This window comes from Arachis hypogaea, chromosome 7 (assembly GCF_003086295.3).
Source record: "Arachis hypogaea cultivar Tifrunner chromosome 7, arahy.Tifrunner.gnm2.J5K5, whole genome shotgun sequence".
NCBI lineage: Eukaryota > Viridiplantae > Streptophyta > Magnoliopsida > Fabales > Fabaceae > Arachis > Arachis hypogaea.
The window spans coordinates 889798-917000 of NC_092042.1; the positions used below are offsets into that span (position 1 = coordinate 889798).

At 32.3% G+C, this 27203-nt stretch overlaps 3 protein-coding genes across 5 annotated transcripts; 1 reads left to right on the forward strand and 2 right to left on the reverse strand.

Moving 5' to 3' along the window:
- Window positions 1–10498: 10498 nt before the first annotated feature.
- On the forward strand, window positions 10499–14188 carry LOC112701737 (uncharacterized). 2 transcript variants are annotated; one of them, XM_025752483.3, is made up of 3 exons: window positions 10521–11269; window positions 11381–12276; window positions 13493–13888. In XM_025752483.3, exons 1-2 carry the CDS (start codon window positions 10622–10624, stop codon window positions 12272–12274), a joined length of 1542 nt encoding a protein of 513 aa, XP_025608268.1. In that variant the 5' UTR covers window positions 10521–10621; the 3' UTR covers window positions 12275–12276; window positions 13493–13888. The 2 variants fall into 2 exon arrangements, with proteins under 2 accessions (XP_025608267.1, XP_025608268.1); XM_025752482.3 differs by having other exon boundaries at window positions 10499–12276; window positions 13493–14188.
- Window positions 12705–13970, reverse strand: LOC112701741 (glucan endo-1,3-beta-glucosidase 4). Its single transcript, XM_025752486.2, has 3 exons — window positions 13831–13970; window positions 13466–13720; window positions 12705–12991 (listed from the first exon to the last, which is right to left on the reverse strand). Exons 1-3 carry the CDS (start codon window positions 13895–13897, stop codon window positions 12957–12959), a joined length of 357 nt encoding a protein of 118 aa, XP_025608271.1. The 5' UTR covers window positions 13898–13970; the 3' UTR covers window positions 12705–12956.
- A 452-nt stretch (window positions 14189–14640) lies between the features above and the next one.
- On the reverse strand, window positions 14641–23473 carry LOC112701736 (histidine kinase 2). Of its 2 annotated transcripts, XM_025752480.3 has the most exons (14): window positions 21999–23473; window positions 21394–21669; window positions 20379–20846; window positions 19821–20096; window positions 19471–19640; window positions 19141–19353; window positions 18851–19037; window positions 18607–18658; window positions 18293–18522; window positions 18096–18194; window positions 17197–17864; window positions 16277–16774; window positions 15238–15754; window positions 14641–15090 (listed from the first exon to the last, which is right to left on the reverse strand). In XM_025752480.3, exons 1-13 carry the CDS (start codon window positions 22317–22319, stop codon window positions 15502–15504), a joined length of 3711 nt encoding a protein of 1236 aa, XP_025608265.1. In that variant the 5' UTR covers window positions 22320–23473; the 3' UTR covers window positions 14641–15090; window positions 15238–15501. The 2 variants fall into 2 exon arrangements, with proteins under 2 accessions (XP_025608265.1, XP_025608266.1); XM_025752481.3 differs by lacking the exon at window positions 21394–21669 and having other exon boundaries at window positions 21999–23471.
- Between the last annotated feature and the right edge of the window lie 3730 nt (window positions 23474–27203).

The following is a 27203-nucleotide window of genomic DNA, read 5'->3' on the forward strand; positions in this document are numbered from 1 at the left end:
ACGCACCCTCCTGGCTTGAATCTGTCAATCCGAGGCTGAATGATGGCATCCCCGGATCTGTTTTAGGAACATAGGTTGTTGTCCGTGCCATCATCAACAGGGCAGCAGCGTCCTCTGCGTCTGGATGACTGCGTCATTATGTATAAGAATAAGAGTAAGAATAAGAATATACGGATGATAAGCAAAGATTGATTTTAGTCTAATGAACTTACATTTTTGTTGGAGCTGGGGGAAGCTTGGGTGTTGTTTCTTGAAGTTGTTTGGGGGTTTCAGGAGTGCTGCACAGTTACACAAAATTGATCAGGAAGAATATACACCCAAACTGTTAGCAAATATACACCCAAACCCTAAATAAATATACACCCAATACTATTTTCTTACGTTTCTCTAGCCCCTTCAATCTGTAGCATAGGGGTTGGTTCGGAATCTGCGTCAGTGGTTGTTTGTTGGGATGCCGGCACAAAAAACTGGATCGGGACTCTAAACAAGAATAAAAATGAAAGGTTAACAACGTATTTGAAAATAATAAGGTTATAAGGTTGAAATATTCTTGGAAAACTCACATTGCAAGCGCTTCCGACGGCGTTTGTTCCCTAACAACCATCATATTCGAATCATTCGGAGTCAACCTAAAATACACCCAAAGAAGGTCAAAAAATACACCCGAACAATTCAAAAAGAAGACGGGCTTTGTTTTTTGAGAACTTACATACTTGCAGTTTTTGCTTTTTTTTTGCTGCCTTTTTTTCTTGAATAAAATAATAAAGGGATTTTTTTTCTAAAAAAAATATATACATAATTAGAAGTAGAAGTTATTAGAAGAACAAAAGTAACGGTTATTTGAAAGAGAAATTACATGCTCTGAGACGGCTGGTTTACACTACTCTGTTCTGTGCGTCCTTGAGAGGAAGGATCATCACTTCCCAAGTTCACAGTCGGTAGTCTAAACAGATTTCATGTTATTCAAACGAAATATACATCCAACTTAGTAAACAAGATACACCCAACTTGATCCACAAAATACACCCAAATTGTTTCACAGAATACATCCAAATCATGATAACAAGATTTTATTAAATAATAAAGCTTCTTACGTTTCAGAGGACACATAGCGACCTTCTGTCGATCGCAGGTCAGCTTGGTTGTCCCTGCGAAACAAGATACAATTATTAGCAAACAAAAGACACCAAAATCTCAAATACACAGCCCAGCAAGACATACCCCTCTGCAGCAGATTTATCAACGTTTTCTCCTAGCCATTCATCAAGTTCGTCACTTGATATTTCATATCTCTCACAACATTCATAAAATAAGACGTTAACAAAAATAATTACGATGATAGACCGTAGTATAGCTTACGAGGTACTGTACCCGTCAAAGTATTGATCTTCTTCAGGAGGTGAATCCTCCACAACAACTTTTTTCTTTTTTTGTTGTGTTCTGGGTGGAAAAAAAACAGTACCAATCAGAAATAAAAAATTAATTTTATCACATAATTTTATCCAAAGAATTGCTTACTTTTTTGGAGTTGTTTTTGTTTTTTTCTTTTTCTTCTCCTTCTTCCCAGGTGATGATTCTTCGCTCCTATAAGTCAATAAAAGACACTTCAGTTAATACACAAAATCTTTATAAAGAAGCCAAAAGAAAGGAGTAATAATTTCAGGACATTACTCATCACTTGGTTCAGATTCAGATTCTAAATCAGAATCTGACTCCTCTTGCCTTTGCTTTCTTTTTCTTGAGTCCATTCTGGAAGGCAAACAATTGTCATTTAGAACATACTAAAAATACACCCAAATGAATTCACGAGATACACCCAACTAAATATACAATATACATCCAACGCAGCAAACGAAACACACCCTGCTTAATAAGCAACATACACCCAACGTGGACAAATAAAATACACCCAAACCGAAAAAGAAATTACACCCAAGTATGGTACTTACTTTTTTCCCTTTTTGCCGGGGTGTTTTCTTCCCGAATCCTCTGAGTCTTCTTGAGTCTCAGACTCAGAGGTAGAAGTGTCACTGTCAGTAGTTTCTGTCTCCGAAGACGATCTTGGGCTCGCCTTCCTTTTTTTGTTTTTTTTTTTATTTCTTGTTTTTTTCTTTTTTTCTTTTTTTTTTCATTTTTCTCTTGTCTCTGCCATCTTTACAATCCCCTGAAACATGAGATATTTTAGTTAGCACCATTCGGGTAAATAAAATACACCAACTTATTATGATTACTCACCAAAATTTCCTCTCTTTCTGCATTCATTCTTTCCACCAATTGCTCCTTAGTCCAGTTGGCAATCCATGGCTTTTGTGGTCTTTCAGCCCTGCTCTTGCCTTTGTTTTTTGAAAGATGAAAGTAGATTATCATCAGGGCGAAGAGGCAGCCATTGATTGCCTTCTTCTTCTTCTCTTGATAGTCTGTAATGCCCTTGACCATGAAGGTCAAAACATGCCCCCCCCAGTTTCTCTCCGATATGCCGTCCATCTTAAAAATTGGGGCCAGGTGCACGGGCGATATTTTATTTATCGTCGTTGGCAAAAGGAACGCCATCTGTATGTAGAGGATGAATATCCTCTTGAACATGAGGCGTTCCTCTTTGTTGCCAACGCGATTTCCATCATTTCATCGGTAAGACTTTTGAGGGTCTTACCCTGGAATCTTCTATAAATTATTTTGTCATCATCAGAAAGTTTCTTATAGTCAACTTTCTCAGGAAATAGATCTCTTACAAAAAGGAAGACAACAAAGCATCCAAGTCGGTTCAAATACACCCAAGCATCAGGTTAATATACACCCAAGCAACAACTTAATATACATCTATAATTTTGAGCTAATTACCTGTTGCATTGATGCCAAGCGCATCACCTATTTTTTTTGGGGTTATTTGGAAAGAACCATATCCTGTCTTCAGTTTGTTCTCCCCAAGTTTGAAGTTGTTTGCCAGCTCCCTTAAGAGTTGGTGATCCACCCTCAGTGGTGGGATGTGCATCAACCCACCGAATCCAAGATCCCTCACAATCTCCTTCTTCTCCTCAGTCATGTTTCGGAACTTATCATTCAGGAGATGTGTGGCACATTTAAGGTCTTTAGTTTGGTTTCTTGCTGCCATTTTCTCCGAAACTAAAAATACACCCAAAGAGATCAGTAAGATACACCCATATATATATGACTCAGATACACCCATTGATAACAATAAGATACACCCATTGATAACAGTAAGATACACCCATATATATGAGTCAGATACACCCAAAGATATTCGCAAGATACACCCATTGATAACAGTGAGATACACCCATAGATATTATTCAGATACATGCGTATAGATATTAGTCAGATATCACTCAACCATGCTTCAATATCAAGCCACATTACAAGGTTAAGCAGTTTACACCCCCGAATCTACGGAATAAACCCCCAAAAATCAACAAAAATAGCAGGAGAACTTAGAACAACAACGTAGAACGACGTAGAACTTAGAAGAACAACGTAGAACTTAGAACAGTTAACAAAGAAGCAAGAGTAATAGTAAACCCTAGAAGAACGACGTAGAAGAAAAGTAAAATATACAGTATCTTAATGGACTTACGTTGAGTATTGTTGCTTTGTTTTTTCTTCAGATTCTTCACGGAGAGTTTGATGGTGTTTTGATGCAGTTTTCAAACTACGATTTCTATATTTTGAACTTTGATTTTCGCTCGAAAATGGGAGGGTTTCGTTGTTTTGAAAGCGCCTTGAGAAATGGAAGAAGTGGAAGAAGTGGAAGAGTCTACCATACGTAACCGTTCGAATGTTGAGCGCGTGATTTTCACGCGCCATATTATCTCTCTTCATGCGCGTGAGTTCCGTTTGGGCTGGGCCAACTTGTATGCTTGTAGGCTTGTATGTGTAGCAGGCCCGAATAAGAAATGAGGCGAATTAATGTGGTTTAGCTTAAAGTCTACGTCCACCAACAAAGGCAACAACAATGAATTTTGTAATGAAATATGAAGAGGATAAAAGATAGGTGAAGAGAGACAACTTGGACAACCACACTAGCCGAGTCAAATTTCTAATTGAGATACAAAGTGGTAAATAGCAACACTTCACTCAAACCCAAATCCCAAATACATTATAATACACAGTATCCTCACAAGTCACAAATGAGGGAGAGAAACTTAAACAAACTTAATATTCTCATAATTGAATATAAGGGAAGAATGTGTTGAATCAGAGAGCAAAGTGATTTAATTCTGCTGGATTGGTGTCTTAAGGTATCTTACTACCTTGTGGTAAGATCTCAAATCCCTAATTTTTATCTTACAACAAGTATAATCACCCGTGCCATGCACGTGAGAAGATTGAAATTATAATTTTAAATTATTTTTTTGAAATTAATTTAAATTATAATAATTTGATTAATAAAAAAGTAACATATTATGCATTGTTTTTTTTTAATTCGGTGTTAATTGGATTAATTCTAAAATAGTTATTAATCGGTTTTAATAATGTACTTTTTTCAATAAATCACACATGTATACTGAATGTGATCATAAATAATATAGTAATAATAGTTAAATTCACCAACAAATATATTAGCTATATTATCACACTATTAAACAAATTAAATATAAAGACTATTAACACTTATAAATTTATAAAATCGTACTTTCTTTGATTCGTGCGAGGGTTTACTTGTCAAATAAATTTAAAATATAAACAAAAAATATTTATAAGATGGACCTAGCATCACTTGAAAGAATCATGGAAAATAATCAACTTATCTTATCATCCATGAGAACCATTTCTACATAAGTCGTCTTGTTCTTGTCAAATTTGTATGGGACTTTCCATAACCTTATAATTCTTGCTTTTATTTTTCAAACTTTTTCATTACATAATCTACCGTATCATAGGTAACATTGTTGATAGAATCGTAATTAGTAGCCCTTAGGTATGAAAAATAATAAACAGAAGAAAATTTATGTCCGAGGTACGAATTTTTTAAATGATAAATTAAATAATTGTAACAATTCACTATTACTCCTTCTCTCTATATATATACACACTAATTATACACGGTAATAATTAGCAAATATCTTCAATGGAGATACTTACTACAGTTAGGTGAAATTTATTTCATTATATTTTATTAACCTTTATGATTAATTCAATAGAGATACTTACTCAATATATATGTTATCTACATTAATTATATGCCAATATTTTTAGAAAAGAGATAAAAGAGGAGATATATAAATATATATAATATCATTGCTATATAGGAAGTAGGGCTGTCAAACGGGCTAGTCCGGTCCATTTAGGCCCAACCCATTAAGCCAGTGGGTTAAATGGGCTGACCCGTTTAAGCCCACTTTATTCGCAGGCCAGAATTTTAATTTCTAGCCCGGACCGTTTATGGTCAGTCCAATGGGTTAAACGGGCCAGCCCGTTTATCATTTAATTTTATTTTTTGAAAAATATTTTGACAAAAAATACCACTTTTAGGTCAAAAATCTTTAAAAATAATATTTTTTTAGCTGATAGGTCTGATTTTCAGGTCGAATCGAGAGAAATATCAACTAAACGTACTGATTTTTTTGAAAAAATGTAAAAGAAAATAAACGGGCCACCCATTTAGCACACAGGCTAGCCCAAAATTTAAACGGATTTAATTTTAGAGGCAAAGTCCGTCCATTTAAATGGGTAAACGGATTGGTCCGATGAGTTTAGCCAATTTTGACGGTTCTAATAGGAGGCATACATAAATTGATACATTTTTTTTATTATATTATACAACTTAAAATTGTAGTATCATGTTATTATTAATTCTAGATACTTGCTATAATTATATCAAATTTAATTATGACTCTAAATAAATAAAATATATAACATTCAATATTATTTTTTCTTTTTACATTCAATATTTGCTGTAAATATAAAAAATAAGATAATTAATGAAAAAATATGAATAGAAAATAAAATATATTAATTAAAATTCAATTTGTTATCTAATTAATCTTGTGTCCATACGATAAAACTTTATAAAAATATTATGAATCACAAACTTTTTTTATTCTACATAAAAAAAACACTATACGAAACTTTTAGTCGTACAAAAATAATTATAAGAATTAATTATTGATGTTGATATTAATCACAATTAATTATTGATATCCTATTTTTTTAAATATATTTTACCTTTTTTAAAATATAATGCATGTACCGTGTAGATCTTTTATTATTATTATTATTATTATTATTATTATTATTATTATTATTATTATTATTATTATTATTATCCACTAATTGATATCAAATTAAATAGGTCACTATTAATATGTGCATCAACTATCTTCTAATAAAATTATTATACTTAAATGCAGATTAGAACTATATCAATTGATATAATTAGAATGATTAAAAATATCGATAGTTGATACGTAGTTTAATAACGCATTGAATATTGATTATAATTAATTAATTTATATAAATTATAATAAATTGTGAGATTTGAATGGCTAATCAAATTAATTAATTGATATAATTAATTAATTATAATTGATTTGCTTTGACGAATTAAATGAAATAGATTTGAAAACACCTCAAGAGCATGCCACATCAGTTCCATTATTAAATACAAAAATTCTATTTTTATATAATAGAATAGAATAGAATAAAATAGATAGATAATAAAGATATTTTCTTAAATTAGTGTAATTATACATTATTCATTAAATATTTATTATAATATTATAATATAATTATAATAAAAATATTTTTATAAAATAAATTTATTTAGAGAAATATAAATTGGTTATTAATGGCCGGTGCCATTATCATATAATTATCATATTATATTATTACTATCATTATTATTATCAATATAATTAAAATGATCAAAAATATTTTCGATTGATAATTGATAAGTAGTTTAATAATGTATTAAATATTGATTTCATATAACTATAATAAAGATATTTTTTTAAATTAGTATAATTATGTATTATTGCTTAAATGCTAATTATAGTATAATTATAATAAAGATATTTTTATAAAATAAACTTAGAAGAGAAAATAGTGTATTAATTTTGGCGGGAAAATAGATTCACGAGGAATCGACACCTCACTTTCATTAGTTGGAAGAAAATCCAATTTTAGTATATTAAGTATATATATATATATATATATATATATATATATATATATATAATTACAAACGGTATGAATTTTTAATGCAGATACTAATTGCTACTAATAGAAAAAAATTATATAAATAGAAATTATTCAATCAATTTCGTATGACAAAACAATGGTTAACAAAAAGTATGGAATCTTTTTTTGACATACGTATTATGCCATACGTATAAATTATACGGGTTATTTTATAACTTCATATATATATGTATAACAAAGCAGTTTAATATTATATTTTATCTATATTAATTATATGTCAAAATTCTGAAAAGAGATAAAAATGGAGACATATAAATATGTATAATATTATTGTTATATATGAAGCAGTTTTATATTACTATAATTATAGAGACTTACTATAATTATATCAAATTTAATTATGACTGTAAATAAATAAAATAGGAAATAATCAATACTGATTTTTTTCTTTTTATAGTCAAAATTTACTGTAAATATTAAAAATAAAATCACTAATGATTAAAAATTTGAGTAGAAAATAAAACCCCATAAGCTAAATTCAATTTGTTAACTAATTAATTTGATGTCGATATATTATTATTATTATTATTATTATTATTATTATTATTATTATTATTATTATTATTATATATTGACTAAAACTGTGAATACATACTAATAAAATTATTACATATGAATGAGAATTAGAATTTTATCAATTATATAACTTTAAAATTATTATTATTATTATTATTGAATAATGATGATAATTCATGTGATAATGAATATTACCTATAAAATATCTAAAATTAAATAATATTCAACAGTAATTATGTAACAATTATAATTCAAAAATTACTGTATATGAAGTCACGTGAATGATTATTATAATTGATATAATAATTGCTATAATTGCTACATATTCTCAATCTTATAGGTTGTATCAATTTAACTATATCAATTATATTCAAATTAGTAGTCAATTATTTTTATAAAAATTCTTGCTATAATCAGGTTATACTTATGAGATTATCTTGTATTAATCATTATAATTAATTTAATAAAGATATTTATTAAGTATATATGTTATCTATATTAATTATATGCCAATATATATTTGTAAGAATGAGTTTAAAAAAGTGATATATAAATATATATAATATTATTGTTATATAAAAGTTAAATTTAAATAATATATTAAATATTGATTTGATATAATTATAATAAAAATATTTTTCTAAAATAATATAATCATACATTATTCATGAGCTAATTATAATGCAATTAAATATATAATAATATTCTATATTATTTATTTACCGTCATGATTTGATTTGATTGTTTTCTAATTTATTTACTTACATAAATGATTAAAATATATAACATAACTATCGTAATTATTATAATTTTATGATATAATTATAATTAACATATTTTATCATAATTAACTATTGATTTGATATAATTATAATGAAAATTTTTTTCTAAAATAATATAATCATATATTATTTATGAGACAATTATAATGCAATTAAAGATATTATTATATCATAATGTCTACTTACTATATTAATATAATATCAAAAGATACATGTTTCATTATTTTTTATAGATAAAATCGGTTTTTATTGGCAACTAAATTGTGCTTAGGACAACGAAAAACTATATATTTAGGCAGAGTTTTTTTTGTCAAATATAATGAAAATACCAATAAAAAAATAAAGAATAAAAATAAACTTAAATAATATACTTGACACCACTTTATTTTATTAATTATTAAATTATTTAAAAATAGTACATCCACGAAAAATAATCATAATATATAAATTGAGGCAATAATTTAAAATTCTCTAATTATAATTTAATCAAATACTAATATTAAAACCAAAATTACTTAAACAATATTGAATCTATTCTAGTCTTTAGTCACGTATAGTATAAAGTCATTATCGTAACGACAACCAACTGAAATAATATCGTAAGTATCAACATTTAAAATTCGTACAAATTTAAAATTAATAGTACGTCAACAGAGTTAAAAACACAACGAAAAGGATAACAAAAGTATTGAAAGTTTGGGACATTTATTTTGCAGCTTACAATAAAAATCTGAGGACACTTGCTGCAATAAGAGCAATTAAAAAAAAAGAAAAACAAAATCTGAATTTGAACCAAATTGACCAATTTATGATGGTGAATCTAATGAGAAATTATGCAATCGAATAATTATAATAATTTGATAAAAAAGGAGGATGAGTAAATTATAAATGTTAGATAATTAAAATTATTGATAAGTAGTTTAATAACGATCTACTTAATTTTAATTATTTTAATTATAAAAATAAATTACAAATGTTAGATAATTAAAATTATTGATAAGTAGTTTAATAATTAAAATATCACAACTGATATTATAATTTTAATCGAATAATTAAAATTATAATAATTTACTCATCCTCCTTTAACCACATTCCATTAGGTTGGTCATAATAGGTGAGTAGATCCAACAATCATTTGGTAAAGTAGAAATTATTGCCCCTTCTTTGAACGCTTACATCCATGTAGTTGGAATCCGAATCAGTGAAGACAACTCGATGAGGTATTTTATAGATGTGATGCATTGTAAACGATTGTGGTAAAAGACAATTGAATTGGAACATTAGACGATAAGAACAACTTAGAGTAACAACAATTAATAAATTATTAAAAGAATAATATAATAGAATGAGTATATGAAAAATATTATAAAAAATTATAAAGTGTACCTTAAAAGGATCAACTTCAATAAAAAATGAAGAATACATTCTTATTCTATGAAGTAGTAAAAAAAAATACTAAATATAAAATTATGAACTGACTCTCAAATTTAGATGTATGTACGACAGAAAAACACTATTTATAGACCTTAGTAAAACAAAAATAAATAGGTAAATTAATTACTATTAAGGCAATTTGTTATTATGTACAATAATTACGCATTATAATTGATAACTAGTTTAATAGTGCATTAAATATTGATTTGATATAATTATAATGAAGATATGTTTTTAAATTAGTATAATTATATATTATTTATTAAATATTAAATATAATATAATAATATAATTATAATAAATAATTTAGAATAGATGAAAAATTTTATTCGTTTTGGAAGGAGAACAGACTCACGAAAAAATGACACATCACCTTTATTAGCTGGAAGAAACCCAGTTTTAGTATATTAAGCAGATTTTGATCTTATAGACATCTCTATTAAATTTCATGCTATTTAAAAATCATTTAAATTGATATATTTGGAAATTAACTTGAAACTTGAAAAAAACAAACGATAATGGACCATATTAGGGTTGCAATGACTAATGAGGTATTGATTTATGCGAGTGAGCAAGCTTATAAAAAGTAATACCCTCAAAATAAACGAATTAAAATCTAGACATGTAAAAGCAGTAGCAAATTTCTCTTACTCAGAATTCAGAAGGAATCAAAAATGTTGCATGCAACAAGGTTTAGGGTTTCTGTTCGTCAAATCCCTAATTTTGTTCCACTATCCACTCTCCCTCCTTCCTGGACAAGCCTTCACTTTCATTCTGAGCCTCCATCCCTTGCTGAAGTTGACGATGCTGTTGATTCCTTTACTCGCATGCTCTCTATGCGTCGTACTCCTCCCATCATCCAATTTAACAAGATTTTGGGATCCCTTGCCAAGACGAAGCATTTCCACGCCGCCGTTTCCCTTTTTCAGCAATTGCAAGCCAAGGGAATCGCTCCCGACTTTTTTACTTTGAACATCTTAATCAATTGTTGTTGCGGCATGGGTCGTATGACGCTTGCTTTCTCTGTATTGGCCAAGATTTTCAGGATGGGTTTTCAGTCTGATACCATAACGTTGACAACAATCCTGAAAGGTCTCTGTCTCTGTGGTAATGTTGAAAAGGCACTGCACTTCCATGACATAGTGCGGGCACATGGATTTCAGTTTGATCAAGTCACCTATGGGACCTTGGTTAATGGACTCTGTAAGGCCGGACACACAGCAGCTGCTATTCAAGTGTTGAGAAAGATCCCACAGTATGGGATTGTTCCTAATGTTGTCATGTACAGCGCAATTATTGATAGCCTCTGCAAGGATACACTTGTAAGTGACGCTTTTCATTTATACTCTGAAATGCTTGCTATGGGAATTTCTCCAAATGTTATCACTTACACTACTCTGATTTATGGATTGTGCCTTGCGGGTCAATTTAAGGAAGCCATTCATATACTAAATCATATGATGCTCAAAAACATTACTCCAGATGTTCAGACCTATAGTACTTTGATCGATGGGCTATGCAAGGAAGGAAAGATCAAAGATGCTAAGAACATGTTGGCTGTAATGACAAAACATGGTGTTAAACCAGATGTGGTTACTTATAACAGCTTAATGGATGGGCATTGTTTGGTTAATCAGGTAAATAAGGCAAAATATGTATTCAACACAATGGCCCAAAGTAGTGTGTCTCCTAATGTTCGCAGTTACAATATCATGATTAATGGCTTGTGCAAAAGTAAAATGGTCAATGATGCCTTGAATCTCCTTGAAGAGATGCGTTGCAAGAACTTGGTTCCCGACATGTTTACTTACAATACTCTAATTGATGGCTTGGGAAAATCAGGGAGAATCCTTTGTGCTGTGGAGCTTCTTGAAAAGATGCATGATAGAGGTCAACATGCTGACATATTCACTTACAATTCCTTGCTGGATGCTTTGTTCAGTATGAAACAACATGACAAGGCACTTATGTTATTCAATCAAATGAAAGAGAGTGGCATTGATCCAACTATATATACATACACCATACTTATAGATGGCCTGTGCAAAAGTGGAAGACTTCAAAATGCAAAAGAGATATTTCAAGATCTTTCCATTAAAGGCTATCGTCCAGATGTGAAGACATGCACCATTATGATCAATGGGCTTTGCAAAGAGGGACTGCTTCATGAAGCATTGGCTTTCTTGTCGAAAATGGAAGACAATGGTTGCTTACCGAATGCTGTGACTTACGAAATAATCGTTCGTGCTCTGTTTGAAAGAGGTGAAAATGATAACGCGGAGAAACTTCTTCGTGAAATGATATCTAGAGGCCTATTACAAGGATAAAAGTAAGTGAGATTCTTCTTGTTAGACATCACAAAATGTCGTTTGTATCTCTTTCTTTTTAACTTGTGTTTTGTTACCATCTTCTCGATCATCTTTCCATTTCCATATTAATGCTTTTAAATATTCAGATGATTGTGATTCTTTATTCCGCTTTACCCACACCTAAGTGTTTTCTTTGCCGTTGCTTGTTTTAGGGCATTTTCGGTGACTAGATGGCTGTTATATATGGCTTGTCGGATCTATCATTTTCCTTTTTTGTTTTGTAATTATATATGTGCACTGATGTTAATTTATTCCTAAGCTGAAATGGTTCTGATTTTCATCATTCAAAGGGAATCCTTGTTATTTGTGAAGCTTCCCTGTACTCTTATTTTCTTTCAATCTTTTCATTTCCCCCATATTTAAAGTAAACTCTCATGTAGCAGCATACTGGCTATGAAATCTCAAATGTTATTTTGCAACATATCATTAAGCTCTGAGATTGGACACTAATCTGCATAAGATTTAATAACTTTCTCAGTCTTAGACTGAGATTAAACTCAATTAATTAAGAATAGAGGCAGGAGGACAATGCTTGATGGGGATTACAATTTACACAACCTCAATGACAAGAAAGGAAAAAATAAAATCTAAGCGGTAGATTCTGCTGCAGCTATTTTTGAGTCTTCAGTGACAGTTCCAATTAGGGAATCAAGTCAAAGTGGCAAGAACCATGACCTGCAATCAAAGGATATATATTATTGTGTTATCATCTACCCAATTTTTTTCAATAGAAGGACTCCTTATACTTTGTTCTGAAATAGTAGTTTATTTGAACAAAGTGGTACTGGTACATGAAAAAACTGATATATCTAGAGACAAATTGTCTCGTGATTCATCGGTTATTTTAATATACCACTTTAATTAACAATGGAGGGAGTAACAGTTACTAGCTTGGATTGATTCCTTGACTTGTTTGCCAAGTTACTTGGCCTTTTCCTCCTTTTGATGGCTTACATGTTATTTATAACCAAGCATTTAGTCAATTTTAATATTCCTAAACTTTTTACAATGTCACATGGCCTTCTATTCTTCTAGATCTGCTTTTGCACTCTGTGCCAATGTGAACATGCATATGTTCTACTTAAAAAGCATTATTATAATATTGTATAATGCATATGTTATCTAGAATAAGTTTAATTTAGAACTTACTAGGATCTGCTTCTGTTGTAATGGCAGCACCTCTGAAGAAACAAGAACCACCTCTGTGCTTGAACTTCTGAAAATAGCTGTTGAAGGCATAGGAAGCATGGTCTTTCAAAGTGTTTGGATAATAGCATGGTTGGTTCACTTGGATTTTGCTACAATCTGCACCTCCACTTCCACAAGCCCAATTCAGCGCTGCCTGCAACTCATCGTCGCTGCTTTGCGGATCAGCTATGCACCATTGCTCATATTCAGCAAACACTGCATCATGTGATCATAATATAATGCAATTAGGTAAAAAAATGAACATTTATATACACAAACATTGGTGGATATTTTAACACCACATGAACACTTATGTATATGATTACCCCTTTTTGGTGCAATCATGGATTGGAAAAGAATCAGAACCATTAACTTGGCCATTAATGTTTCCATTTTGGAGGAGACTGAGGCCTAGCTGATAAGAACTCTGGATAGTGGTTAGGATAGCCAAGAAACTAGAACTTTAGTTGCATATATATTATATAGTGAAGTTAATGGGAAATGGAAGTTATGGGCATGTGCTGTGTGCTTCTAACGGCTAAGAAGGAATGTTCATATTCCATTGCAAGTGGACACTCTGCTCCAAGCAGGATCAGATTTTATGTGGGCCCCACCATAAGGGTGTGAAAATGTGATGAAAAATTTCATAGAAAAGGATCATGTGGTTAAATTATTAGTGACAAATTATGCTGCTTACACAGGTCACATTCAGATTTAGAAATGAGCTGCCACAAAACGATAATTAAAAGATGTTAAGCTAAGAATCTAACTTCTAGAAGCAATTTTTGTAAAACAAAGTGCTTATTGTTTCCCTAAAATAATATATTCCTAAACATGCTATAGTCATGTGCTTCACCAACTGGCAAAGAAAGTGTTACTATATTCTTAGCTTTTCCTAATGTGAGATGCTCTTACAACTCAACAAGGATTTACTTTACTTTTCCCCCTCTAAATGGCAAAATAATTATTTATTTATCTTACCTTTTTCCCCACCTTTATTTTTTGTGTTGTAGAACCCCTTTTTCTTTTCTTGCCCCTTAGTGGTGAATTTCAAATTCTGTTAGTGGTCATGTTCTGCTATATCTGATACATCTTAATTTTAGATCCATAAACAGCTGTAAAGAATGGCATCAACATTTGATAAATACTTGTGGAAAAGACTTAGATTGGCACTTCTTATGGGTAAGTGGAACACTTGCAATATTATATAATACATAACAAGACATTCTTTGATTCTACCTATATTCTATAACAACTTTGCTTTACATGTTACTTACAAAATCCTGAGGGTTCAAAGGTTTACCATCTCCTTTCATCTTGGACCCAAAGATTAAATAAATGATATCTCACTATAGCAATATAGCATTTTTATCTTATCCTACTTACTCAAAATGAGTATATACAGAGAAAAAAATGAGATAAGCAGCAGGAACAAAATCGGTTATCTACAGTTATGTCTTGTTGAACACTTGAATTCCTCGTGTCCTGCAATGAGTGATGATTAGTATGAATCACACCAGTCTAAGCAACATAGCCTCCCCCAAACAACTGATTCTTGTTAAATAATTGCACTCCAAATCTGCTTCCTGATAAGGAGAAAGAAGAACAAAAACTAATTAAATGATGCATCTTAGTGACCAAAAAGATTCTACTTGCTTAAATGTGTATGGTATGTACTTCTAATATAGAAAAAAACAAAACAGGGCAACAGAGATGCCGAATAAAGCACGCACCATTGCTAACGAGGCCATAGTGGAGAACCTCAAACATTCAGCTTCGACGCTGGCATGGATGTCATGTTTAGAAACACATCAGCTGTGGTGTCTCCAGCTATTAAACACAGCTGAAATTAATCCAGCTGAGATCTCATGCAATGGAAAACCAACATTTTGTCGTAAATCATGGATTGCATGTATAATACATGCCAGAGGTTACTCAATAGTTGTCAACAGGGTGCCTGCACTAATAATCAAATAACACAATCACATACTTCCACACTATGAACTAGGCTTGAAGAAGCGTGCCATGGCCGTGTAGAGCTGCTCTTCCTCAAACGGCTTTGACACATAGCCATCCATCCCACACTTTTTGCACTCTTCATTTGAAGCCTGAGTTACATCAGCTGTCATTGCTAGTATTGGAATGTGCCAATAAAAGATATCCCCAAACATTTCAGCTGATGCTTCCCCACATGCAATTTTCTCATTTACGTCGTTCTCTAGGATGCGGATTTGCCTTGTCACTTCAAAACTGCACCAATCAAGATCAAATTAATACTTATAAATCACACCTTATTCATAGATCCTGAGGTCTAGCATCCTATCTAAAATCATTCAAAATTCAATAGATTTCTTGCATTAAACTTGCTGGCCATCCACCAAATCTGAAAAAACATAGCAATCAGACAAGAGGACTATATCCCTATACCATTTCCCACTTAGATGTCTAAATAAGGAAGTTTTCCAAAATGAGCACAGAATAAGGCAGTTTCGTTCTAATCACTATCAACAGTGTAGAGACCTAGAGAAAAATTAATTCAGGTTTGAATAGTCTAAGCAGTAGGTCATTAAAATCTTCCATAAGTAAAACAAGGTTACAACCTAAATTTGATTTCAGTCAATTACAATCCAGGTTTGTTAAATGCGTTTTTCTCCGGAAAGAAGTAGACTTACTAGACCAGTCACCTGTTCTTATGGGAGCAACTATAGAAGATTCATTGCATTCAAAAGCGAGAAACAAACTGAGAATTGTGAAAATAGAAAGATCAATTACCCATCCATTTCTGGCATTTGGAGATCCATGAAACAAGCATCGAAGTTGTGCGGGGGCTTAAGCATCTGTAGAGCAGCCCTGCCACCCTCAACACAAGTAACTGTTGCCCCATATTTCTGTAAAACACCTTCTGCAACTTTTCTGTTCACTGCATTATCATCAACCACCAAAATTCTTTTCTGTAATAACAGATTCCCAAGTTTGGATACTTTCTTCCTATTTATTTGCCTTTTTTCAATTCCAAGGGATTCTCTATAGGAGCAAACCAAAACACTGAGCCAAAAAGGCTTCATTAATATATCATCAATGACACCATTTTTCTTGAGCTCATCACATTCGTTCGGGCTAAGGTGTGTGGCCAGGAGAAAAACTTTTGGAAAGTTTATTCGGTCTCCATTGATGCCATTCTTTTTCTGTTTCTTGATGGAGTATAAGGTGCTACTTTCTTTATCCCAAGCATCCTTGTCTATCAGAATCATCGCAAACTGCTTTGACACTCTGAAGGAATAAACACAATCAAACTATGTGCACTTGCAACAAGTAAATGAATAAATTAACCTAAACTAGAAGAGAATCTATAATCCATTTTGATGGAATGAACATTATCTCGACGACTTGACAAAAGCTTTTCTCCAGACAAACCAGATAGTGCATTTTGTTATGAACAATAATATATGAGAACAGTTCAACATGCAAAACATACTATGATTTTGCTTGTCAAATATATACTGTAATATCATCTGTTTAATTAGTAAATGACTAGTAAAGAAAAACATTCTAAGGCAGCAATAGAACTTAGAAGCAGCTACCTTTAAATTTAGAGAAACAGCTAATTCGAAGTGTTTTAGAGTGATCTAATATCATTAAGGAATGCCTTGGATTAAATAGGAAAATTATTATGTTTCAATGTGCACATATACCTCATGTTGGAAGAACCAGTTAGACAAGAACATGCAGATTTCAAACTTGACATAACATCCACCGACATCCCCAACCTCTGTAGATAATATCTTGTGACCTCAGCTCGGATTTTTCTTCTATCTACCACTAATGCTCTCAACCCTTGCAACTGTGAATCAAATGTACTGAAATTCTGCCACTTTGCATCCAAAGATGTGGTTTCTCCTTTTCTGAAAGTTGCAGTAAATGTAAAAGTACTGCCAGTTCCAGGCTCACTAACAAAACCAATTTCTCCTCTCATGAGCTCAACAAGACATTTACTAATGCTCAGTCCTATTCCAGTTCCACCATATGTTCGAGAGGTCGAACTATCGGCCTGCATAAAAGGTGTGAATATACGGCTTTGCGCATCAATAGGAATTCCTATACCTGTATCCTCAACTGTTACTAGTAATTGAATCAATTCAGGCTCTTCCATCAAATCCATACTATTTAACTTTTTAAAGTTGGCCCAGCTTTTCCATCGGTTTCCTACAGCGAACCCACTTAATGTATTATATGTATTGTCTGACAAATCATGATCCAACTCTAAGCCTTCCCTCAGCACTGCATCCATGCTGTGAAGTGGGTTCTTCACTTCATTTGCCAGATGAATCGAGACAAACACATGTCCTTTATCATGAGTGAACTGAAATGTATCAAGTAAACTAATTAACAAAGATGATTTAATAAATTGTTTATTAAACGTTAAGAGTGTTTATATATCATTGTGATGTCTGTCCGTTGCATGGATCAATCACTATCATTGTGTGACTTCCAAGAGAGAAAATGTTCCATCAAAAATTGAGAGTTATTTCAAGAACATGTGGGAAGTATACAATGGATCAAAAGGAAATATACAAGGTGTAACATCACAAACCTTGAGTGAATTGCCAACAAGATTAGTAATTATTTGCCAGAACCGTTTAGGATCACCAATGACAACTTTGGGTACTTCATTGGATGCATAAACAGCCAACTGTATTCGCCCCAAATTGAGAACAAAGATTTATGTAAGGCTTATTACCCATGTTATGAGAGATATAGAATTAAGGTAGCTGAAAGAAAGGATCTCACCTCAATTCCTTTTTCTTTAGCTTTTCCCGAGAAAAGTGATAGAACTTCCTCTAGAATAGCATGTGGATCAAAAGCTACAGCTTCAAGTTCAAGCTTGCGTGCCTCAATCTTAGCCTGATCAAGAACCTCATTTATCACTGATATAAGATCCTTACCACTCTTATGCGCAGTTTGGGCATAATCCATCTGGTTTTCATCAAGTTCAGTGTCCATCAACATTTGCAGCATACCTGGGAAATGATTTTAAACACTTGATATCACATACTATTGACAAGAACAGGTTTCCTATGATAACATCAAATGTTTTCAGTTACCTAAAACACCATTCATTGGAGTCCTGATCTCATGAGAAACTGTTGCAAGAAACTGCAAAAGTGGACACAATCCTTCGAGGTTAAGATAAAAATATTAATCTAACTTGTAAAAGCAAAAATATTATATAATTTATAACAAAGAATTCTGATGTTGAATCTGCTTTTGAGAAATCACAATATTCTAACCATCACTCAAATATTACTTTGCATGACAGAAAGCAACAATCCAAGAAATATATAGCACCTGAGATTTTGCAACATCTGCAGCTTCAGCACGAACTTTCAGCTCCGCCATTTTTTGAGTGTCATCCTCCACCTTTTCTATTCGTTTTATGGCTACATAATATATATAACCAATAAGCAAAACAATGAGAAATATGCCAACCGAGTAATTGATTGCTTTCCAGGGTAGAGGAGGCCTCTGCTTGAACCTAAAATAAAAAAGGAAAAGTTAAAAAGTAAAGATATTAGGACCTGTGTTGATATGTGATACCAACTCTTTGGACATAAGACACTTTTAAGTGAAAGAAAAACCTGCAGTGCATTTCATGTTTTCGAAGTGGATCCCCAAAATCTAGACTGTTTATACGTAGTAGTCCAGTATCAGCAACATCAGTACCATACATTGTAATCGGTGCAGATGCGTTGGTTGTATCATAAACATTTACAACAATTATTTGCTTGCTTGCAAGTTGGTGGAGAAGCTTGTCCACCAGTGATCGAACATCATATGAAGCACCCAGGTACCTTCCAATAAAGAAGTACCAATACACACATTACTGAGTTTGTGATCAATTTCTTTTCATATTAAGAGGAAATATACATGGTTCAAGGTTATGTAAAGCTATAATTAGATAAAATTACCCCACAGTAGCTTCGATTCGCTGCTTTGGTGTAGCATCTGCAGGAACATTGCTGTTATAAACAGCAAATGTAAGTACAACACCAAGGTGATTTGATTTTAGAAGTTTAAAAGGGGATGTCAGAACCCCCTTTCCTGTTGCCCTTGCTCGCAAGATATTCTCACGGTCCTCCTATATAACAACAACAACAATAATAATAATAAAGGACAAAAGTTAAGATCCTTCTGATTGAAATTTTCCCATGAAAGTTTTCTGTCTAGTACAGAAACACTTATGATAAGAGCATTAACATGAATGTACTAGAAAATGAGGATTATTTGGAGGCAATAGAAACATAAAAAAGAGGCACACCTTCCCTGACATCATGTCAATAGACACAATATGAGAAACCGTTTCTTGAGCAAAAATCACCGGTGCATATTCATCCTGAATGGGCGCCGGATCCAATTTTTCTGGAATACAATCTTGGACTAGTGCTTCATTCTCTGTTTCCATTTTCTTAATAGTCCACCCATGCTGCTTCTCAAACTCAGCCCTATCAGAGTGGAGAACTTTCTTAGCATAAGCAACACCACTAGTAAGTGGTCTCTCAAATGCAGTAGTCTCAGTATATTCTCCAAAAATTTTCTGCAGTAAAACCGGAACTCCAAGGTTATGCTATCTTTAATTGATATGTATGTATTCAAAACTACAAGGGAAGGAGCTACTATGCCTCCCCACTAGTTTACATATATGACTTACAAATTTCCATCATTACTACACTATCACACAAGTACTTCGGCTAGATTTCCTTACACAGTCAAAAAGCTATGACTAAAAACACTGTAAAGTATTTGACATTGGACCATGATTAATTCTACATGGAATGGACTAAGAATAAGCATAAGAGATGGATGTCATGAACTCTACCTGGTCAATTGCAGATGGATGTTTACCATGGTGAAATGTCGAAACAAGAACAGCCAGTGCATGAACATGGTTCATGCTGACATTAAACTGATCTTGAAGCATACGGGCACGCTCGTCACACATATTGGTAAGCATTTCTTCTCTTGTCTGCTTAAAGTCGGTGTATAAGTCACAGAATAACCAAATGGAAAAAAGTATTCCAAGTGACAAGAATATAGCTAGTGACCATTTCCTCCAAGTCCCAACACTCTTTAAAGGGTTCCGGGATAAATCTCGCAGCTGCTTTTGATGACCAACTTGATGTCCCTCAACTAGCTTCTGCTTTTGAATTCTTAGTAAACAGAATCCAGACAAATTGCATGATATTATAATTCCTACAAGGACCCACCAGTACTCTTTAACCAAATTTAATGAACTTGTATAGTCCATAATTGCCGAGACATGCAGTTCCCATGACTGCAACATGTTCTGAAGAATCAAAATAAAAGAGCAATATTATTATATTGTGGATGTAACTGTTTCATATAAGGATGTGTCAAGTATCAACTTCATGCTTTCTCAGTTACTGCTCAAGCTAAAATGCAATCTGTCTACAACTACGGCGGCAAAGGCTCTACTTGAATCAACTTTAATTAAAATTCTCTGCTTTCTAAAGATATGCCTTTACATAATAATGTTATGGAAATGTAAAACAAATGGCACAAAATGCTCCTAAAAATCTAATAAGAATGTTAAGGTTTGGTTAGGCAATTTAGGGAATTATCTGATTATGTGTTCAAGTTCGTAATCGTTTAGTTTCTAACCCAGCATCCACCATCTCAGCAATTTTTCAGGAAATGATACACAAGAAAAGCCTAATGCTCATGAACCCTTTAACAGGTTGAGCAGTTTGAAATGGGAATGGTAATTCAGCTAGAATTCAAAGGTACTAACTACTAACTATTTTGCAAAGAATTGACACAGTAACTACTAAACTTTATATATATATGTTCCTCAGCTTTGGTAAAGACTCTACCTTTCCACAGAACAGAAAATCAACCAAATTGGACGAAAGTAGAGAGTGTGATGCCAACAATACGTATTTTTTAAATGGAAATGATAATTGAATCCTTGTCCGGACATAATCCTCGAGAATTGGGCATTGTTCTATAGGTTCTACAGTGTCTGCAAAACATCTATGCTTCTTTTGTAACTCCTGATTCTCTGGACAACAAACTAACTGTGGATTGCAGGCTATGCCACTGTTTAACAGCATTTGTAGTCTTCTTTCATCAATACAGTTGGAGAAAATCTGCATTACATACTAGTAATAAGACACAGGACAAAGAGCACCACTTTGTTTACCTCTCATTCATATCTTGTGGCAAAAGCATCAGAAGACAATAGTTTATGTTCTCATTATTTGACAATTTTTTACTTCAGCTCAAAGTTATAATTGAACAAGTCAAAAATTCAATGAGAATAACACTAAACTAAAAGAAAGAACAGTTTGTACAGAAGCAGCCAGCTAATTCAATGTTCTAAGCAGAAGTAGCTGTCCTCAACAACCATATTTTCCAGCTTCCAAGCTAGAAACCAAGAAAATTAAATACAGAAGAGTAGCTAAGTGCATGTTATCACCTGATCTGATCCAGAGAATAGGGAAGCCAAAGCATGAAGCTGCTTCCTGCTAATGTTGTATCTTTGTAGCAAGATTCTTGAACTCTCTTCACAAGCAGCTTCTTTCTCCTTGCTCATCAAATACTCACTATTCTTGAAACTCAAGAAAAGCCCGAAACTTGCTATGATAACACCAAAAACAATCAAAAGGAGCAAGGGCTTCCTCCTCCATGTTGTCCTATGAGGAGAATTAGACCCATTTAGAGGCTCATTGACCTTCCATGACTTCATGCTTGGTTGCAACCTCCCATTTGATCCTGAAATTCTTTTATTCACAGACATCTTCTTTCCTTTTGCCAAATTCAGCAACCTCTCTTTATCTTCTTCACAAACTCACTTGAAGATTCAAATCTAAGAAGGCTCCAGCTTTCAGCAGAACATTCCAAAAAACAGCACCACCAAAAGCACCCCACCATGAATCTTCAAATTGCTTAACCACAAAAGAAAAAACTGAAGCAGACCCAGAAATTCTGCCAGCAATCCAGCTCCAAAAACTCATAAAGTTTGATGCTTTATGATGTTTCCCTTCAACAGAACCAAACAAAGACTAGAACTTTGAATGCAATCCACTTCATATCTCAACAAACCAGCTCAAATCAGACACTGTGGTAGTGGTCCAAGGTTGTTGTTGTTGATGTTGTTGTTATCTATGTTGGTGCAGCAGTCAGAGTGTGGCTTTTTATGTATATGATGATGAAAAGGGAGAGGTTGGGAGAGTAGCAGGGGCATTTGGGTGGGGGGTAATGGTAATAATCACTCACACAACAGCACAAGAAGCTGAATCAGAACCAGTTGTCATTTTGGCAATCTCACTCACTGAGACAACAAATTTTTGTTTGTTGAGAGAATGAGGATACCAAAGTTTTGTTCTTTTTCCAATAACAAACACTTTCTGCCTCACTCAGCTCTGAACACCCAAAAGAAGCATCAAGTTTGGAACAAAAAAAAAATCTCAAAGAGAAAGGGTTCCCATCACCACCTTGCAAATGCTCATAATAACTTCAATTTTTATTTTTTATTTTTTATTTTTTATTTTCTCTCTCTCTCTCCCAGTTTGGTGTGCAGCATTTGAGTATGGATCATGATTATCTCATCATCTGGTGGGGAAGGTTTAACCAAAAGCAAACAAAAATTCCAAGATTATATAAAAAAGAAGGCTATTTTTGGAAGAAGAAAAGAAAAATGTTTTCATTATTGTTATTATTATTAATTATTAATTAACTTTTTTCTGCTGTTTATTTAACTTGTGTTTTGGTGTTATGCTCTTTTGCAAGAGTTGAAAAAGACCACACCATTGAGTGTTTAAAGATGGGGTACTCACAACTGTGAACTGTGGCACTGCAGAAATACGGACTTATGAGTGACAGAGAAAAAGATAAAGAGAGAGTCAGAAGAAAAGATGTGAGAAGAAATGGTTCTGGTGAAACCGTGAGTGTGAGACACAGACACACACACAAACATTTCTAACATTGAAACAGGGAAATAAGGGTAAAAATGCCATTGCACACTTCTCTTTTTCTATTTCCCAGTTTCATCACAAGTAGTAATATGCCATGCTCACTGCTCTTTCTTTAGGCTGGATCCAAACACTTTTCACTCCACCGTGGAACTAGGATTTCTTAAACAATTTAGATAGGTTTTGTTATTTTGTTACTTCTTCTAGTTTTACCGAATCACTTGAATCCGCAATTTCTAGATGAGTATGAGAAGATTATATCATTTGAGTTATAGTTCATTGACAATTTAATTAAATCTTTAATGGCATGTATTTTAGAAAAAATATTTTATTTATTTTAATATTTTTGACATACAAAAAATCTAATTACAAAATTAAAAGTAATATAAAGACGCAATTAAAAGGAAAAAAAGTATAAAAATCTAATTAAAAATTTAGTACAACAACAAATAACAACAATAACAACAACAAAGTCTTGTCCCACTAAGTGGGGTCAGCTACATGAATCAAACGACGTCATTGTGCTCTATCATGTATCATGTCTATAGAGAGACCGTTTACATGTAGATCTCGTTTGACTACCTCATGGATGGTCTTCTTAGGTCTTCCTCTGCCTTTCGCCTCTTGTCCATCTTCCATCTCATCCACCCTCCTCCTGACTGGATGGTCTATTGGTCTTCTTCTCACATGTCCAAACCACCTGAGACGCGATTCAACCATCTTTTTCACAATGAGTGCTACTCCAACTCTCTCCCTTATATCTTCGTTCCTTATTTTATCCAATCGCGTATGACTACTCATCCATCTCAATATCTTCATCTCTGCCACACTCAACTTATGTTCGTGCTCCCCTTTAGTCACTCAACACTCCGTATCATAGCTGGTCTTATAACGGTGCGATATAATTTACCTTTAAAATTTAAAGGCACTTTTTGTCGCATATAAAATCAGTACTAAATTTTTAAAGTATAGATATCTAATTAAAAATTTAGTAAAATTATAAAAATCAATAAAATAATTAAACCATTTAGATATTCATTTTATTTTTAAGTTTATGCCATATTGTAAATAAAAAATATTATATACATATAAAAAATAATCATCAAATTAATCACGGAGTATTTATAAATAAATATATATTGTTTTATTTTTTAATATATTTTATTAATTGATTTTTAGTGTCTATATATATATATATATATATATATATATATATATATATATATATATATATATATATAACATAATTATTTGAGATTTTTTTGCCGTGATCTTTACTCTTTTCTAAAGTGTGTAGGTTAAAAAAAATGCAACCAAAAAAAATGTCAAGGTTGCAATTAAAAAATGCTTGAAGGACAAGATGTAATATAGTTTAAGGTTTAAGAGACTATGTAAGTTGGACTAATATGCAAATGATGGAAAATTCAAGGAGGTGGAGTGCAATTAATCTAACATAAAGTGACACTAATTATGACCCAAGTATTGCAAAATATTCTGTGGTCTAGGGTGGAGAAGAGTCCATAGTAAGAGAAGATTGGCAGGGGTCAAAAGTACTAGAAGGAAGAGTGGGCCATTCATTGTTACAGAGGGGTAATGGCTAATGTGCGCATGGTGTTAAAAGATTCCTGTGTGATTGGAATCAATGGTTTTTAAGAAATTATAAAGGTTTGTAATGGGAGCATAAAAAAAAATTGAATGTCGGCTATATACCTTAACCACCAAAATATATAATAATCATAATATTAATAATAATGAAATTAAAGAAAGTGAGAATCAACAAGAAATGGTACTAAACAAAGTGGCAATTTGATTAAAAACTACTATCAAAAGCATAATTGGTTTGACCATCATTGCAAGGATATTATTATATTAACCTGATTTTTATATTATTGTTTATTATTATATTATTAAGTTAATCTTAATTAGGTGGTGATCAAACACACAAAATGCCCTTGTAGTTTAGATCTTTGGATTTCTTGCATTTAGGGTTAATTAAGAATCATTATAGGGTGATGATGAAGAATTTTGGTTTAATGAGAAAATAGTAATTTGCAAAATGCTATATTTGCAAAGTTGTAGCTACTATTTATGGATAAATATAATTTTATTAATATTTTCTAAACCGTTGTCTTTCTCTGTTTCTCAAAACAGCTTTATCAGTGATCCAACATATTTATGGTTCTTAAATAATGTGTTGATGATGTAAGCACAACTTGTTGACTTGTACTCTTTATCTATTTGTTTAATTGCTTATTTATATAGTTATTTATTTTTACTCAAGAAAAAATGAAAAATATAAAATAAAATTACCAAAGAAAAGAGAGAAGAAAAAATATACAGCAACATAAATAGAAGCTAAAAGTGGTAGAAAGATAATGATGTATAGAAGCTTGAAGCTTTCCCTTTCATTCAAATTGATAACTTCATATGCTATAATCATCAACTCAATGAAACCCATCCATTGAGTTCTATCGATTGGTCGTTTTCATTGGTGAAAAATTATCGTACACGCATTGCATTCCCCCATCAAGTTATTAAATTCGTGAGTTAATAATTAGTTCCTTGGGTATAATTTATTTTTAATGCAATTTGAAATATACTTGACCAAGATAACTATTCATTATACATTATCCATTTATTGAATTTGATAGATCTAAGAATAATATTTCGGTTGTAATTCAAATCACAAGTTAAAAAATAATCATTTCTAATATTCAAAGTGAATAAGAGAAGTTATACTAGGGATGGCAAAAGTTTTCAACATGCGAGAATTTCTGCGGAGATTATTTAGAATGAGAATTCGACGATAGAAAATTTTTTTTGCAGGGATAGAAATGGAGGATAAATTTTTTTTGAGGCAGGCGCAGAATTCTCGCCCCGTGCTCGCTATTTTTCAAAATTTATAAATTTACTAAATTATCCTTAATAGTTTATTTCTCGTATATGTTTTTTTAGTCATTTCTCACACGTATACACATATATATCTAGAAACCCAAAACTTCTCATCTTCATTTACATAACCATTCTTCAATTCAGATATCTCTAATGCTGTCCATACAGCCACTCTCTCGCCACTTTCTCTTCTCACCGCATCGTCACACCTCACCGTGCCATCACCCTTCACTGCGTCATGCTTTCTATTTGCGGCGTTTCTTTTCGTAACTCTGCCGTCATGTCCATTCTCGTCTTTGTTGCCGCGTTTCTCACCTCGTTCACTGTTTTGTTCTTTGGCTCGTCGTTGTATCCCCCTACTGCATCATTTCGAAAGAAGTCATCATCATGTCATTTAGACTTTTGTATAAAATCTTGTTGTTTTTGTATATGATGAATACTTGCAGTTCTAATCATGTAAAAATCAATAATTAATTAGACCTATCAAATAAATGGGGAATGTGGTCCCCACAAAAAATGGGACCTCGTGAGAAATGAAAATGGAGAACAATATTCTCCTATGACAGGAAATGAAAACGAAAATGGAAAGCAAATTTAAGGACGGAGATAGAGAGTAGGGAGACATCCCTGCTCCCACCCTGTCCTACCCCATTGATATCCTACATCTTTATAATACCGAATTATACTCGTATTCACAAATTTTTAAAGATTAATTCAAAAATTAAGCATTTCATTCATTCATTTGAGAAATGAGAATAATATAAAATTTTAAAATAATTTTTGAGAAAAACTTTATTTCCATACTTAAAAAAATACAA